Genomic DNA, 16300 nt, shown 5'->3' with positions numbered 1-16300 from the left:
GACACTGAGGGTTGCGATCCGTTGCTGGACACAGAAAAAGACAAAAAAAAAAAAAAAAAGATGACCAATAAGGGGATCTTAACCTTGGTGTTGTCAGCACCACACTCTCCCAAGTGAGCCACAGGCCGGCCCTAAGACTTTCTTCTTGAAGTTATTGAAGGAGTGAAAGAGGAGTCATTTTTTCACTTTGTGATCATTGTGGTCTGATGCCAACCCCCTGTACACGTAAACCCAGAGCACCTGGGACACACACTGAGAAGCATGGCACCTGTGAATCTCCAGGAGCCCTTCCAGCCTTGATCCCTATGGCTCCATCATTCTCAGTGGAGTCTGAGGCTCCTCTTGAACCTGACAACCCACTTCATGGAGGGGGTTAGGCTCCAAGAAGCTGCCGTTGTAAGGGGGTTGCTGGTCAGCTTCGGAGCAAGGCAGACCAGAGTTCCAGTCCTAGGTTTGCCATCTGCCTGCAGTGTGACCTTGGGTCATTTAAGTTCTCTGGCTTCACTCTCCTCCTGGGTAAAGTGGGGACAACAGACTTCTCACTCAGGGCATCTGGCACTGCTTAGCCCAAGACACATGTAGCTAATTCAGTACATATTAATTTCCTCTCTTTCCCCTTCCTGGCCAGAAAAGTAAACCTTGGAGATTCCTTTCTACCTGACTTGATAGCTCCAATAACAGCTCCCCTGCCCTCACCCCCAAGTTCAAGGGACAGGTGCCTATAAGTTCTGTGATTCCATCTCCCATGCAAATGATCCACCCACTGGGTGGGGAGACAGCAAGCATAGAACAAGAGAATGCTGGATTCAGACAGGCCTGAGTTCTAGTCTCAGTCTTACCATTTCCCAGCTGAGACCTGGGGTCAGCTTGCATATTCATACATATTGAAAAGGTGCTTACAATGTGCCAGGCATTATGCTAGATATTGGGGAAATAGTGAAAAATAAGACAGCACATCCCTAGCTTCACAGGGCTTGTAGTCTAGCAAGGCAAATGGAGAGTTAGAAAGTAATTGTGCAAATGATTGATTAATCGTGTCTGTGATCAGTGTCCTAGAGTAATAGCAAGTGGTATGAAGGTAAATGATAGGGCATTGGGGAAATTTCTCCCAAGAAATGAAATGGTAAAGGCTGTGTGGGTATTGGCCAGTGAAGTTGGAGGTAGAGGAGAGAAAGGGAATAGCATGTGCAAAGGCCCTGAGGCAGAAGGAAGGGGCACGTTGGAGGGCTGGGGAGAGGTCAGCGAGAGGGAGGGGCAGAGGAGCTACAGGACAAGGATGGAGAATAGGTGGGCCTAGGTCTCACCGGGCCTTGTGTGGCTTTGTGGACATGCTGAGGACTTTGGATTTTATCCTGAGAATCATGGGGAGCCCCTGAAGATTTTAAACAATGGAGTGATGTGATCCTATCTGCATTTTTCAAAGTCACTCTGATGGCTGGGCAGAGAATGGAGTGCAGGGAGATGAGAGTGAATCAGAGTGACCAGTGAGGAAAAGGTTCAAATACTCATTTGTGCCAGAGAGGACAGGGGCTTTGAGATGAGGGCAAATGGACACACTTCAGAACTAACTGGATAGGAGAATCTACAGGATTTAGGCGGGGGGGTGGGGTGAGGGGCTGGGAGGAGAGCCTCTTGACGGACTCCTAAATTATTTCTCCAGGTAGGTACTTGGGATGGGAGTTGTTTGGGGACTGGTGAGTGTGAGGTGCCCTCAGGACACAGTGGAGATGAAGGGGAGGTTACTGAATCCAGGGGGTAGGAGCTCAGGGGCCAGACCATAGGAGACAGAGTCATCAGGATCCAGCACTGACCAAAGTCTTGCTCATGGATGAGGCCATAGTCTCTGGAGAGTGTGGAGTGAGGAGAGGAGAGGCCTGGGGTGGAGGCCGGGAAATCAGTATTTAAATGAAGATAACAGGAGGTAGAGATAGCCAAGAAGATGGTGATGGAGTAGCCAGAGGGTCAGAGGCAAACACCAGTGTCCCCATCCTCCCCCGGAGGCCCAGGCAAGAGATGGTTTCAAGCTCAGAGTGGGTCACTTCACTTTCTTGTGCTTCCAGTTGCTCTGATCATGACTCTACGTTGTGCAAATCCCTTCAGTTCTGCAAATGCTTGAGGGGTGACTGTTGAGTCCTTGAGTTAGGCCCCAGGACCTGACCCTGGGCAGGAGACAATTCCCTGTGTCTCGAATGTGATAGTAAAAACTGACACTCAGCCCTAGAGGATGGCAATTGCCTCTTCTGAACTTTTCTGTCTGCCTCCCTGTCCACCCCAGCTGCCACTCTGGACCCCGTTCTATATTGCTCCAGGGTTAGGTATGGAAAGAATAGGTGGATTCCTTGGGCTGTTTCCCCAGGGAACCAGGGCACCCTGCCCTTGGGTGCCACTGCTCAGGTGGCAGCTCCCCCGGGCTAGTTCTGTCGGCGTCATCCACTCTCTCTCATCTCTCTATTGAAACAGGTCTCTAGAAACCAAGTTTAGCCAGTTTTTCCTTCAAGGATTCTGGAACCTTGTCCCTATTAGCCCTAGCTTTAGGTCAAAAGATTTCAAACACATGGAGTCAAAAAACGTGTATGTTAAAAAAGCATCCCCAATATTGCTGGAGCTGTGCAGTTCCCAGGTAGATCCCTAATTACACCTGAGCACAGACCCATCTCCGCGAGCCTGGTGAAGCCATCTCCTGGAGCTCATCGAGGAAACAGGGTTGGATCCAGTTCTGACATCTTCAGCTACCCTAGAATATTCAGAAATGGTCCCAGGTCCCAGGTGCCCCCCAAGCTTGACCAACTCTTGACCAACTGGTCATGCAAAATGCCCTGGGAAGCTCCAGCCTCCCTAAGCTCCTGGGAGATGGGGGGAGGAGTCAACCCTGGAAATCACACAGCCTTGACCAGGTCATGGCCAGGTTCCAAAAGGAGGGAGGGGCCAGGTGGGAGGGTCCTGCTGTGTTCCAGGCATCACAGCTCCTTTTCAATTTATTTATTCTTAATTGTAATTAATGTTATTCTACAAATTTAATACTTATATATTTAGTGCTCTTACATTATATATTATATTTAAGATGTACAGACCAGACATCATTGTAAGCTCTTTACAAATATTAACTCATTCAATTCACCTAACACCCCTAGGAGGAGGTGTTATCATGTCAGTTTTGTGATGAGATAACTGAGGCATGGAGAGGATGAGTTACTTGGCCAACATTTTGGTGGCATTTCCACCTCTGAGAAAACAAGGCTCAGAGGGAAGAAGCCACTGGGCTGAGGGCACCCAGCTGGGAAGTGGGGGAGACAGGATCGGGCCCGACGTCTGTCTGAGGCCAGAGCCTGTGCTGACCCACCAGACGGGAAATCAGAGCTGGGGACCAACTGCTGGGCCTGCTCATGTGGGCAGAGGGGGTGATGGGGGCTGGGGGCGAAAGCAGGGAGGAGATACCATGCCAAGCTGGGGGTCCTGCTGGCCTGGCTGGGCCAGGACCCCTTAGCGATGCCAGGCCAACCACTCCCTCCTCATTCGTGCTGTGCTGTCCCCTGGGTGGCCAAGGCGCCAGGCCCGGCTGTGGATCTGACACCTCCTGCTGCTGAGCTCTGATCAGAATCTGGCTGCAGGGTAGGGGGAGAAACTGAACCCAGATGAGCCTCTTTTGGCCTGGCTGTTGTAGCAGACACCCGGCCCCCTCCTTGGCACTCCCCAGGCCCACCCCAGTGGTGGCCTTCTGGGAACCTGGAGAGCCTGTGCCCACCCCAGAGTTCTGACCAGGCTGTGGTCCTGGCCCTAGGCTCTGGGCTCCAGGGTCCCCAGGGAGCCTGTGCCCAGGCTCCCGTCCATCCTGACTTTCAGGTGAGCTGCCAGGATCAGGTTCCCGCAGTTTTGTGTCCTGCATTGTTCTTGGCTGGGCCCCGGCTTATGAAACAGTAATGAGGGGCCCCTGCTCCCGAAGCCGGCCCTCTAAGGTTTCCGCTGCCTCGGCTGCTGCCGCCGCTGCCACCACCACGGCCCAGAGTCAGAGCCTGGGAGGGCGGCAGTGCGGGGGCCTGAGCCAGAGCCCCCCGAGGACAAGGGTGCTGACAGCCGCCAGCCACCACTGCGGGAGCCGGCTGCCCAGGTAACCTGAGAGGAGGCGGGGCGCAGGGTGCCATGGCCGCGGTCCCCCACCACCAGGGGAGGGCCCTGACATTCCTGGTAGGTGGGGAGGAATGGGGGGGGGCCTTCCTGGAGATGAGCAGCCGTTCCCCCTGGGTGAGCCCAGCACCAGCCTTCACAGGTGTGGCCTTGCTGAGGGCGGGAGGAAGAAAGGAGCGGGCAGCGGCTCAAGGCCCCTGCCCCCACCTTTGCTGCCTTGACCCTCCAGCCCTGGAGCCCCTGCCTCTCCTGTACTGGGGCAAATCTCTTCTTTCCTCCAATGTCTTGTTTTCCCATCTCCTCGTCCGTCAGGCTACTTCTTGCTCCCTCAGACCTTTCCCTACTCTCCAGGCCAGCTTAATCCTCCTCACCCGTGTCTTCTGACTACAAAAGACTCTTTTGGTTCTTTTGTGCACTTCACATCCTCAAGCATGCAGACATATACACACTCACACATGAACTTGCATGTGCTTATGCTAACATACGCGTGGGTGTACCTGTTGGACCTGCATAGGCATGCTCTCAACACCCAGATGCACTCATGTGCCCAAACACCCAGGCCTTTATGCACACACGTACCTGCACCCAGGCCCATACATGCACACAACCAGGTACCCTGGCCAGCACCTGGCGTGAGTCCCAAGGGGCACTTCCAGCCTGATGGGCAGCTCTCCTTAAGGAGTGTGAGATCCCAGGAGGAGATGCCTGGAGACTCTCCCACGCCACCCAGTGCTGGGAGGGGCTGTGCAGGGGGAGGGGAGCCCCCACGTGGGTGCCGAGCTGCCTCCTCTCTCCACCTCTGGCCCAGGAGCCCAGGAGCCCTTCAAGTGCTGAGGTGCCCTACTGCAACCTGCCCTGCTACCCGCCTGCCCCTGAGGATCCACTCAGCGCCTCAACATCCAGCTACCAGTCTGTGGTGGACCTGGGCCTCAGGTCAGGGCCCAAGAGGTGGGTAGAGCCCAGGGCCTGGGGAAGGACTCCCTGAGGTAGAATACCCTTCCTTTCCCCACTTGCACCCCTTCCCAATGGCAGTGCCTGTTTCTGATGGCTGCTGGCATAGGTCACATGGTCAGTCTATACAGCCTGGGCACGGGTGGGCAGTAGGAATGTTCCTCAGGCCCACTGTGAGAACTTAGATTAGACTGTCCCCATTTGCACGTGGGTCTTGAGCCTATCCTTCTGACCTTGGCTGTCTCCCTCAGTGGCTCTGCCTACCCCATAATTCTCCAAGACCTAGCTCAGCTTTGCTCCAGGCAGTGGGGCAGCTATGCACTCACCCTACAATGGACATGGCCCACAGCCTGCTCACATTTCTTGGTTTCTTTTGCACAGCTTTAAACGGTCCCTGCATCCAGGGCGCCTGCCATCACCCACCTACCTAGTTGACCTGAAGTCCCCCTTTGGGGTCATGGTACTTTGGGAGACCATGGCATGAGAGTCTAGAAACCTGGGTCCCAGCTTCAGATCTGTCCCAGATGGGCTGTGGGACCTTGGGCAAGTTACTCTGTCTTTCTATGCCTCAATTTCCCTGTTTGTAAAATAAAGAGAGGTTGAATCATATCAGCATTGCTTTGGGAACATGCTCCTCAGAGATGGGCATTATTTAAAAATAAAAACCAGCTCTCCTGTCAAATGTTTCAGAAGGTCTGGGATAAATACTGTTGAATAGCTTTCCTGCGGGACTTGTCAGTCTTTAGTTTACAGGCATGCATTGTGGCTTTTGGGTGGGGGAGGTAGGGAAGTCTGTAGAATGTCCCAAACATACTTGACTCTTTTTTAGGGTCATCACCTATTACCACCTTGTGGGCCAATCTGTGAGTCACTCTTTGGGGATACTACCAGCTCTAAGCCTACCTGAGCCTATGGCCACCCCAACTGGCTTCTCTAAAGCAGGGCTTTCTCTGCAGCTCCCTTCCTCAGCCCTGTCACTGCCCTCAGAGCCCTGCTGCCTCTCACATGCCCCCATTATAGTCTGTCTTCTTAGCTAACTGAGCTTGGGGCCCCCACTCCTGCTCCAGGGACAGAAGGTTGGGGCTGGGGCAATAGTCCTGGTTTACAGCACAACTCTGCCCTTTCCTACCTCTGTGACCTTGGCCAGTCTCTTGACCTCTCTGAGACTCAGGTTCTTCATCTGTAAAATGGGAATCATTATGCTTCCTTCAAAGGGCGGTTGTCTGGGCCGGCCTGTGGCTCACTCGGGAGAGTGCGGTGCTGATAACACCAAGGCCCCGGGTTCGGATCCCATATAGGGATGGCCGGTTGGCTCACTGGGTGAGCGTGGTGCTGACAACACCAAGTCAAGGCTTAAGATCCCCTTACCGGTCATATTAAAAAAAAAAAAAAAAAAAGGGCGGTTGTCGTAGCTCAACCAGGCAGCCACGTAAAGAGCCTAGCACAGAGACGGGCTGCAGTGTTGGCCGCTCTTCTGCATGAACATGTAGCTTCCTGGCCCCCAGTGTGAGTGTGTATATCTGGATGGGGTGGGGGTGTCACTCTTTAATTCCTCATTACTTTTTGGGAAAAAGTCACAACTCTGTCTCCTCTCCCAGGGACCCGTCCTCATCAGCAGGGCTCCTTGAAGAGGGCCCAGCAGTTCACCCCAGGAGCAGGAGCTGGGAGCTCGAGGCTGTGCCCTATCTGGAGGGCCTGACCTCCTCCCTGTGTGGCAGCTGCAACGAGGAGCCTGACTCTGACACCAGCTCCAGCCCTGACTGTGACACCCCTGATGATACCAGCAACTCATCCTCTGTGGTGAGCTGGGGGTAGGAGATAGGGGGACAAGAACAGATCTGTCCTCTGTCCCTATCCTTGGGTTCCACCTCCAGTTGAGGGCTGGGCCTCTCACACTGGGAAATTAGGCTGGGGTCCTCTGGACCGTTAGTTGGCACCATGGGCCCCCTGACCTGGAGGGGCAGGGGTCTCTGCAGCCCAGGTGGGCTGAGAATGTGGCTGTGGAAAGAAGACGGAGGAAGGAGCTTCAGTGACAGGGAGCTCCGGGTGAATCAGCAGTGGGCTGAGGGTGTCAAAAACTCTGAGGTCGCAGAGGGCTGGGTGTTGGGCGTGGTGTCCACAGCAATGGGACTGGTACGTGGGCCCTGCCCTGGTCACACACTGCTGAGCCTCACGACCAGCCGTGGCATAGATTCCCAAGGGACAGAGGAAAGGGAGCAGGCAGGGGAAGGCCTGGCGAGAAGAGAACACCCAGGAGACTCTTCTAGCATTCGAACTTGGAAGGACTGCTGTGGGGCAGAAGAGGCAGGCCTGTCCTTTGACCCCCCAACAAAGGAAGGTGACAAGAACTGATGGGACTCAGAATGAAACAGCCTAGCCTGTGCACACCTTGTGGCCAGCACTGTGCTGAGGGCTCGGCGGGTGCGGGCTTATGCAAGGCTCACTCCCACCCTCTGCGCTCGTGGTTCTTACAGCCCCATTTGGGGCTGAGGCTCAGAGAGGGAGGCAATTTGAGGTGACACCTCTGGGATTTGAATCCACTTCTCTCTGGCCCCTGGGGAGTGTTTCACACAGCTCCAGCTGTGTGACTTTGGCAAAGTTTTTAACTTCAATGGACATGCCGACCTCCCAGCACTGATTGCAGAGTAGCTGAGTTAACACCTGCCAATAGCCCAGCACAGTGCTGGGCATACAGCAAGTGCTCTTTATTTATTTATTTATTTATTTATTTTTAAAAGATGACCTGTAAGGGGATCTTAACCCTTGACTTGGTGTTGTCAGCACCACGCTCTCCCAGGTGAGCTAACTGGCCATCCCTAGAGAGGGATCCGAACCCGTGGCCTTGGTGTTTACCACGCTGCTCTCCCAAGTGAGCCACGGGCCGGCCCTAGCAAGTGCTCTTTAAATATCAGCTCCAGGACTGGCCGGTTAGCTCAGGTGGTTAGAGCATGGTGTTAGAACACCAAGGCCTAAGGGTTTGGATTCCCCTACTGGCCAGCCGCCAAAAATAAATAAGTCAGTAAGTATCAGCCCTTTCCCCTCCTTCTACTCCTCTCATGCTGGGCTCGCAGGCCCTGGGGCCCTTCTTCTCCCTCCCCAAACATGCTTTTTCCTGCCTTTCCTTTGCAGGACTGTGACACTGTCGAGAGGTGGGTGGAGGCCCCCAGCCAGGACAAGCTCACCATGATGATCCCGCGGAGGCCCCAGGAGGAACCAAGAGCTGACAGTGCCCAGAGATCTCCATCTCTCCTCACCAGGTCCCCTGCAGGAGGAGACACTGCAGGCCAGAGAAAGGAGGGTGAGTCCTTCTACCAGGTTGGTTCCTGTGACTATGCATGTGGTGATGGCCTGGGGTCCCCAGATACCAGATAGCCATTTCTCTGGCCATCTGGGACCTTGGGCATGGCTTATTGTGGCCTTCATCTTAATAAACAGTTCTCATAAAATGATGGAATAGCCACGATGTGCTGTGCTAACTGCTTTAATACATCATCTCACAACTGGTGGGTTAGGATCTTTGAGTTGCAAGGGACAGAAACTGGCTGGAAATAGAGTGACTCACATAAGTAAAAAGTGTGGGTGATGTGACTTCAGGCATGGCTGGATCCAGGTGTTCAAACAGCATTCGAAATCTGGTCTCTGCTTTCTTCTATGGTGGCTTCATTCTGAGCAAGACCCTCCCCTGATAGTGGCATGATGACTACCTGCAGTGCCAGGCTGTATCCCACCTGCTTGTCAACTTCCACAGAAGGAGGGCACAGTCTTCCCAATTGATGTAGTTAAAGTCCCAGGAAGGGTTCTCACTGAAACCCAGTGTGGGTCATGTGCCCAACCTGGTGATCAGAGCCAGCGGGAGAGGAGATTCCCCACAGGAAATCAGGCTGATGTTGCCAGATGAAAGGGGGAGGCTGCTGGTGAGGCCAAGCCCATAGAAGTTGGTGACAGTGGGCAGCATCTCACTGGTCTGCGAGTCCAGCAGGCTGGATGCCAAAGCTTGGGCCCTCAATTACTACTGCACTGTGTTGCCTCCTGTTCTCTGTCTTCAGCATCAACAGGATTTGGGGATGCTTCCAAAGCATAGCTCCCATAGCACTCAGTTATCAAACACACCAGCACTGGCTGTGTGTAAAGCCTGGTGCTGGACATCTGGGGCATTCAGGAGGTGTTAGACATGGTCCCTGCTCCAGAAAGCTCTTAGTCTAGTAAAGCAGACAGGTAGGAGCTGGCGAACAGTAGCCCAGGACAGAGGAAAAGCAGAAACAGATGTGAGCAAAGAAATGAGTGAAGGGCTGGGCAGAGGAGAAAGACTCAGGGAGACAGGGAATGGCATGCTAGCTGAGGGAACAGCCTGAACAAAGGCTCAGAGGTGTGAGTAGGGAATATCCTGGCACGTACAGCTTGAGTATAGAGGGGTGTGCATAGTTCAGCCAGAACATGCTGGGCCTCAAGAGCCTAGCCAAGGAATCTGGACTTTCTTCTCTAAGTAGTAGGGAGCCACAGAAGGTTTAGAGGAGGGAGTGATGCACCTGCACCTGTGCCTTAGAAAGATCATTAGGACAGAGTTGCAAAGGGTGAATTGGAGCAAGGTGAGGCCAAAGGACACAAAATCATGTAAGAGACCATCGCAGCCACCGTAGTGATAACTAGTTCAGGCAAGAAACACTTGCTGATGCTAAATCCCCAGGTGAAAGGTTGTTGGGGGACAGGATATTCATGGTCTCAAAGTATCACCCCTCAGATTACGCATTCATTACAGGGGGGAAAGGCACCCTCAGGATGGGGAGATCTGGCAGACACCACCTTAACCAGTGTTCACTCAGCATCTCTAGTGTGGGGCAAACCAGTGTCAGACGCCTCCTGCTGCTACGCATGAGCAGGCCACGGCATCCCTTCCCTCTCAGACCTTCCTTCTAAAAATGCATTGCCTGCATGTAGCCCTCTAGCCCTGATGAAACATCAGACAAACCCACATGGAGGAACACTGCAAATAACCACCTAGACTCTTCATGGAAGACAAAAAAAAAAAAAAAAAAAAAAAAGGCTGGAGAACTGTTCTTGATTAAAAGAGGCTACAGAGTCACGGAAGTAGAATGCCACGTGTGATCCTGATTGGATCCTGGACAGAAGACGGCTATGGAAGGCATTACTGGGACAACTGGGGCAGTTTGCACATGGACATTATGCTAGACAGCAGTATTATATCAGTGTTGCATTTTCTGAGCGTGATAATGGCATTGTGGTTAGGAAGGAGAATGTCCTTGTTCTTAGGAGATGCGTATGGAAGGGTCAAGGGTGAGGTGTCATAGGAGCTTCAACTAACTCTCATGTGGTTCAACAAGCTAGAGAGAATATCAGTATCTAGATAGGGAGAGAGGGAGAGAGAGGTGATAGAAAGGTAGATGGATGGATAGGTAGGTAGGTAGGTAGGTATATTGATAGATGACAGATAGTGAGAGAGACAGAGCAAATAAGAGGAGACAAACGGTTAACAACTGGTGACTCTGGGGCAGGATAGCGCTACCGTGATTGCCATACTGTTCCTGCCACCGTTCTGTAGCCCATTGCAGTCATCTGGGTGAGAGATGGCAAGACCTGAATTAGAGCCGTGGTTGTAGGGTGAAGAGGGGACAGAGGCGGAGAGAGATTTAGGAGGTGGACTGGATGGGACCTGGGACAGGAGGAAACACATTTCCAGCTCCTGGCTTGGGTGTCTGCAGGGATGGCAGTCCCTCCACTGAGAGTGGAGGACTGGGGAGGGGGCACACGCAGTGCTGGCCGTGCTAGATTTCAGAGTCCTGAGAAAGGGGCGTTTCGAGGCTGTAGACGCCCAGCGAAGGGTGAGGACAGGGATGGAGACGTGGCGTCTGCAGCATGGAGGCGATGTTCACTCAGGCGCTCAGCGCACATTTATTTATTACCCACAAGGTGATCGTGGCTGAGCAGGTGAGAAAGTAATGAGAGCAGCAGCCACAGCCACAGCCACGGTGCCACCCCGCTTTTCTGGATGTGCTAAATGAGTGCCTTGCGCATGCCCGCTCTGGGCTCCGACCCTCTCTCCTGGTTCCTCCTCCTTCCTCACTAGCCGCTCCTTCTTGCTCTTTTGCTGATGCCTCCTCCCCTGCTTGGCTCTTACATATCGGATGCCCCCTGGGTCCCCACTATTCTCTCCCTGCACACTAGCCACTTGGCTTTCAGTACTTCCTGGAAGAAGCCGATGAAGACTGAGTCCACACCACTGGCCTCGATTTCTCCCCTGAACTCTAGTTCATCTAGACAATCTCTCCTCTGGGGTGTATGATAGCACCTCAAACTCAACACAGTACCCTTTGTTTCACTCATTAAATAAGTATCTGTTGAGCACCTACTGTGTGCCAGGCTCTGACCAGTGCTGGAGAAACAGCAATGAGCAAGACAGACAAGGTCCCACCCTTATGGAGCTGACAGCTGGGTAGAGGGAAGGCAGAAAGAAAAACAAATAAAAAATAGATCAGATGGGCTGGCCGGTTAGCTCAGTTGGTTAGAGCGTGGTGTTATAACACCAAGGTCAAGGGTTCGGATCCCCTTACCGGTCCGCCGCCAAAAAAAAAAAGAAAGAAATCAGAGAGTGGTAACTGATATTTGAAGAATTACAACAGGGGGCTGTGAGATCCCGTGACTGGTGGACAGGGAGGGCCTCTCTGGGGACGCTGAGATCTGAATGACCAGAGGAGTCTGCAGTGCAGAGGCCTTAAGGCATGGACAGAGGTGGTCGGTTCGAGGGGCAGAAGGAAGGTGGGTGTCTGGAGCAGGCGGGGCCCGAGAAAGACACGGAGAGGAGGCTGGCACGGGTGGCAACTTGGTCCTCACTCTTATCCTGTTTTGATTGCCCCCAATTTGAAGTTATCCTGATTTCTCTTTCCTCACTTTTTTTTTTTTCCTTTTTGTCTTTTTTCATGTCCGGCAACGGATCGCAACCCTCAGTGTCGCGCCCGTACCGGACCGGGACCGGCAACGGGATCGCAACCCTCGGCGCTGCGCCCGCACCTCGCTCAGCCAGTGAGCGGGAACCGGTCTGTATGTGGGATCCGAACCCTCGGCGGGAGGCGCCACCGCGCTCCCAAGCAGCGCACTGTAGCAGTGCGCCACCAGGCCGGCCCCTTTCCTCACTTTTTATATCCAAATCATAGGCAGTTCCTGTCAGTGCCTGCTCCAGAACACACCCCAAATCTGTCCCCTTCTTGCCAGCTTCATGAGGACTCCTGACCAAGCCACCTTTACACCAGGATTCTTGGCAGAACCTCCTCAAGGCTTCCCGTCTCTGCCCTGGCCCCCTTTAGTCCATTCTCCCCTAAGCAGCCTCAGCCATCTTTTCAAGCCTTTAATCAGATCTTGTCACCACCACCCCATCCCCTGTCCGCATCAGGCCCCGGGAAGAGGGTGTGTGGGAAGAAGTATTAACGCAACAGAACCAAATTCCTCCCCGGGGTGCGAATGGTCTGACATGCCAGGTGGGATTTATACTGTTTCTGCCTTCTTGTTCTTAAGCACGCTTGGCAGTGGAATGGGGGAGCCTCCCTATGTGACCTACTTAATCAGAGGCACTGTCCACCTGGTGGTAGGTCTCTAAACTGCAGGCAGGGGGCCAAGGCCTAGGAGGAATTAGCCAGCTTTGACACTGGAGACTCCTTGACCCCTCTCTCTCAGGCAGCTCCCAATTTGCAAAGCATGCGGGGTGGGCTGCACAGTGCCTGACTGGCTGAGGGATGGGACACACAGTGACCAAAGACATCTGTGGAGCTGCCCTGCGTGCCCACTAAAGGGCTGCAGGAGTGAAGTCAGATCCTGGGTAGGCCAGGCTTGGAGCTACGTCCGAGAGGTGGCAAAGGGAAGGGTCTGGAACTGGGGACACAGAGCCAGCTGCCAGCCCCCAGGACTGGTGGCAAATGCCATCTCAGCCAGCACGCATGCTGAAAGGGTGGGAGACTCCAGGCTGAGGCAGAACACAGAGCTGGAGGGCGACCATATGTACCAAGTGCCTGCAGTATGCCAAGAACTTCTCCACGTCGTGGAGATGAGATGGAAAACAGGCCCCTGCCCAGACGGAGCTCACAGGGGAGAGAGCAGTTAATCAAGTAAACAAGAGAGCTAGATGTGAGGGAAATGCCCTGGGCATGAGAAGCCAGCCAGGCGAAGAGGGAAGAGTGAGCGAACAGTGATAATTTTTTAAAAAATCAAAAAATAGAAGGAAGAGTACGTCAGACAGAAGCAGCAGTGAGAACAAAGGCCCTGGGGAGGGAAAGCATTTGTGGCCTATTCGAGGAACTGACAGGAGAGAGGGTGCTGGAGTGCAGAGCATGGAGAAGGGTCGCGGGAGGCCCGGCAGGCAGGGGCAGGGGCCGGACCCTGCAGAGCATTGCTGGCCCTGGGATATCCTGGATTTTATTCCAAGTGCAGTTGGGAGCCCCAGGAGTTGTGAGGTTTTGTTTGTTTGTTTTTTAACTTTTTATTCTGAAATAATCTAAACATTTATAGAAGAGTCACAAAGATTGTACAATTTCCATTCATTGTACCCCTTAGCCAGGTTCCTCTAATGTTAGCATCACATATAAGCACAGTACAATGATCAAAATTAAGAAATTAACATAGGTACAATACTATCAACTATCTACAGGGACTTTATTTGGATTCACCAGTTTTTCTACAAATATCCTTTTTCTGTCCAGGATCCAATCTGGGATCCCATTTTGCGTTTAGTCACCTTGTCTCATCTGTCTGGTCCAATCAGTGACAGCTTTCCAGTCTCTCCTGTCTTCTCCTGAAGGGTGTGAGCAGGGTGATCTGATCACTTTGCCTTTGGAAAAGATCTCCCTGGATGGAATGATGACACTGAGGCCAGGGCGCGCATATCAGGGGCAACTCGACCATCAGGAGAAAGATGATGGTGGCTTAGGGTGGGGATCTAGGTGGAGATGAGAGAAGCAGGTGGATTTGTAATGCATTTTAGGAAGCTCATAGGGCATCAGCCCATCAGACAACGACACACATTTTGAGTGCTGCCATGTTCTTGGTTCCCTGCTGGGAGCTGGAAGATTCAGACTTCAGCATCCTACTCAGAGATATCAGAGGGTACAGAGGCTGCAAAGGGGGAGAAGGGTTTTTTTTGTTTTTTGTTTTTTTCAAAAGATGACAGTAAGGGGATCTTAACCCTTAATTTGGTGTTGTCAGCACCACGCTCTCCCAAGTGAGCAAACCGGCCATCCCTATATAGGGATCCGAACCCATGGCCTTGGTGTTATAGCACCGCACTCTCCCAAGTGAGCCACGGGCCGGCCCTAGAGGAGAAGTTTTTAAGCATGGCCTTTCATGAAGACAGTCATGGCTCCTTCAAGATGAGGCCACAGTCCCTTTACTTGTCTCCTGAAGCGTCAGCCCAGTGACATGCTGCACAGCTGGTGGTTAACACCTGCTCAGTGACCAAAGGGTTGAGGGGGGTGGAGGGTGACAACAAGGTCAACCCCATCGTGGAGCTGGGAGTTGTGAAGGGGTCACTATTGAGGGCAGTTACATTAACCCCATAGACCAGCGCTTCTGAAACTGAGGTGCATACAAGTCTTGTTAAAATACAGATTCTGAATCAGTGCATCCAAGATGGGACCTGAGATTCTGCATTTCTCGCACACTCCCACCTGCCAGTTCCTAAAAGGTTATCCATCCCTGTGCTCATCCCACCCTCATGGAAGCCCTGGGAGGAGCCTCAGGGGTGGGAGCATTTAGGTACAAGGAACAGGACCTTTCTAGAGCTATCGGACATGAAAGAGGCTCATTAGAAGAAGTCTGGAGAGTTTCTCGGAATCCAGCTGCAGGAAGTAGAACTGAGAATAGAAAGTCCTTAGGTAGTTGCTGCTGGGTCTTCCTCTCCCACTCTGGGATCACATGGGCTATTGTCAAAACTGCCATCTATGAGGTTGCCTTTTCTCTGATTTGTTTGTGGACCTACAGACTGTGACCTTTCAGCTATGGACTGAGTCAGCCTGGGTCTCAATTTCAAATTCCTGACCTCAGCTTGAGAGAGGCATCCAAGCCCTTGTCTAATCAGCCTTGGTCAGAGGGGTGGAGTCACTTGGTATGGACAGTGAGACCTCTAAGAAGAGGCTGTGGAGTCTGAGGTCTGCCTTAATCATTGGTCAAAGGGGACCAAAAAAGGTAGGATAAGAGAACTGCCTGGACCCCTCCCCTTACCTCAAACCTTCTCTCTCCAGACACTGGCGGTGGGAGCCGGAGCTCTGGACAACACTGGGCAAAGCTCCGGGGAGAGAGTGGGTACTTCTTGGATCGGCACCGGTCAGCACTAACCCGGGCTTCCTCTGCAACACCACAGAGTGGACCTCGAAGTGCCACCCCACAGGCTTCCTCTACCCAAAGAGATATTGTCCAGGATGCTTCTACACAACGTGATACTCCCCGAGCTTTCTCTCCCTCCCGAGACACCCAAAGGGAAAACCCCAGGACTTCATCCACCCAACAGGGCACCCCTGGGGCCTCATCCACACAGCGAAACACTCCCAGAGCTTTCTCTCCCTCAAGAATCACCCAACAGGATAACCCCAGAACCTCTTCCACCCAACAAAATAATCCTCAACTTTCCTCTTCCCCCAGAGCCACCCAAAAAGACAACCACAGAACCTCTTCTACCCAGCAGGACAACCCTCAAACTTCTTTTCCTACTTGCACTCCCCAACGAGAAAACCCCAAAACATCCTGTACCCAATGGGACAATCCCAGAGCCTCCTCTCCCAACAGAACCACCCAAAAGGAAATCTCCAGAACATCTTGTGCCCAACAGAACAATCCCAGAGGCTCCTCTCCCAACAGAACCACCCAAAGGGAAATCTCCAGAACATCTTGTGCCCAACAGAACAATCCCAGAGGCTCCTCTCCCAACAGAACCACCCAAAAGGAAATCTCCAGAACATCTTGTGCCCAACGGGACGATCCCAGAGGCTCCTCTCCCAACAGAACCACCCAAAGGGAAATCTCCAGAACATCTTGTGCCCAACAGGACGATCCCAGAGGCTCCTCTCCCAACAGAACCACCCAAAGGGAAATCTCCTGTGCCCAACGGGACGATCCCAGAGGCTCCTCTCCCAACAGAACCACCCAAAGGGAAATCTCCAGAACATCTTGTGCCCAACGGGACGATCCCAGAGGCTCCTCTCCCAACAGAACCACCCAAAGGGAAATCTCCAGA

At 53.0% G+C, this 16300-nt stretch overlaps 1 protein-coding gene across 1 annotated transcript in view; it reads left to right on the top strand.

Annotated features, from left to right (window-relative positions):
* TRIOBP (TRIO and F-actin binding protein) overlaps positions 1-16300 on the top strand; it is a 74034-nt gene that overhangs the window by 13519 nt on the left and 44215 nt on the right. Inside the window, exon 6 of the mRNA XM_008569757.1 lies at positions 15312-16052. Within this exon, the coding sequence (XP_008567979.1) occupies positions 15312-16052 (741 nt within the window). The remainder of the gene's footprint in view (positions 1-15311; positions 16053-16300) is intronic.

Source organism: Galeopterus variegatus, unplaced genomic scaffold (assembly GCF_000696425.1).
Source record: "Galeopterus variegatus unplaced genomic scaffold, G_variegatus-3.0.2 Scaffold527, whole genome shotgun sequence".
Taxonomy (NCBI): Eukaryota; Metazoa; Chordata; class Mammalia; order Dermoptera; family Cynocephalidae; genus Galeopterus; species Galeopterus variegatus.
Note: the sequence above shows the minus strand (reverse complement) of the source record. Positions and strands in the feature narration are given on the sequence as shown.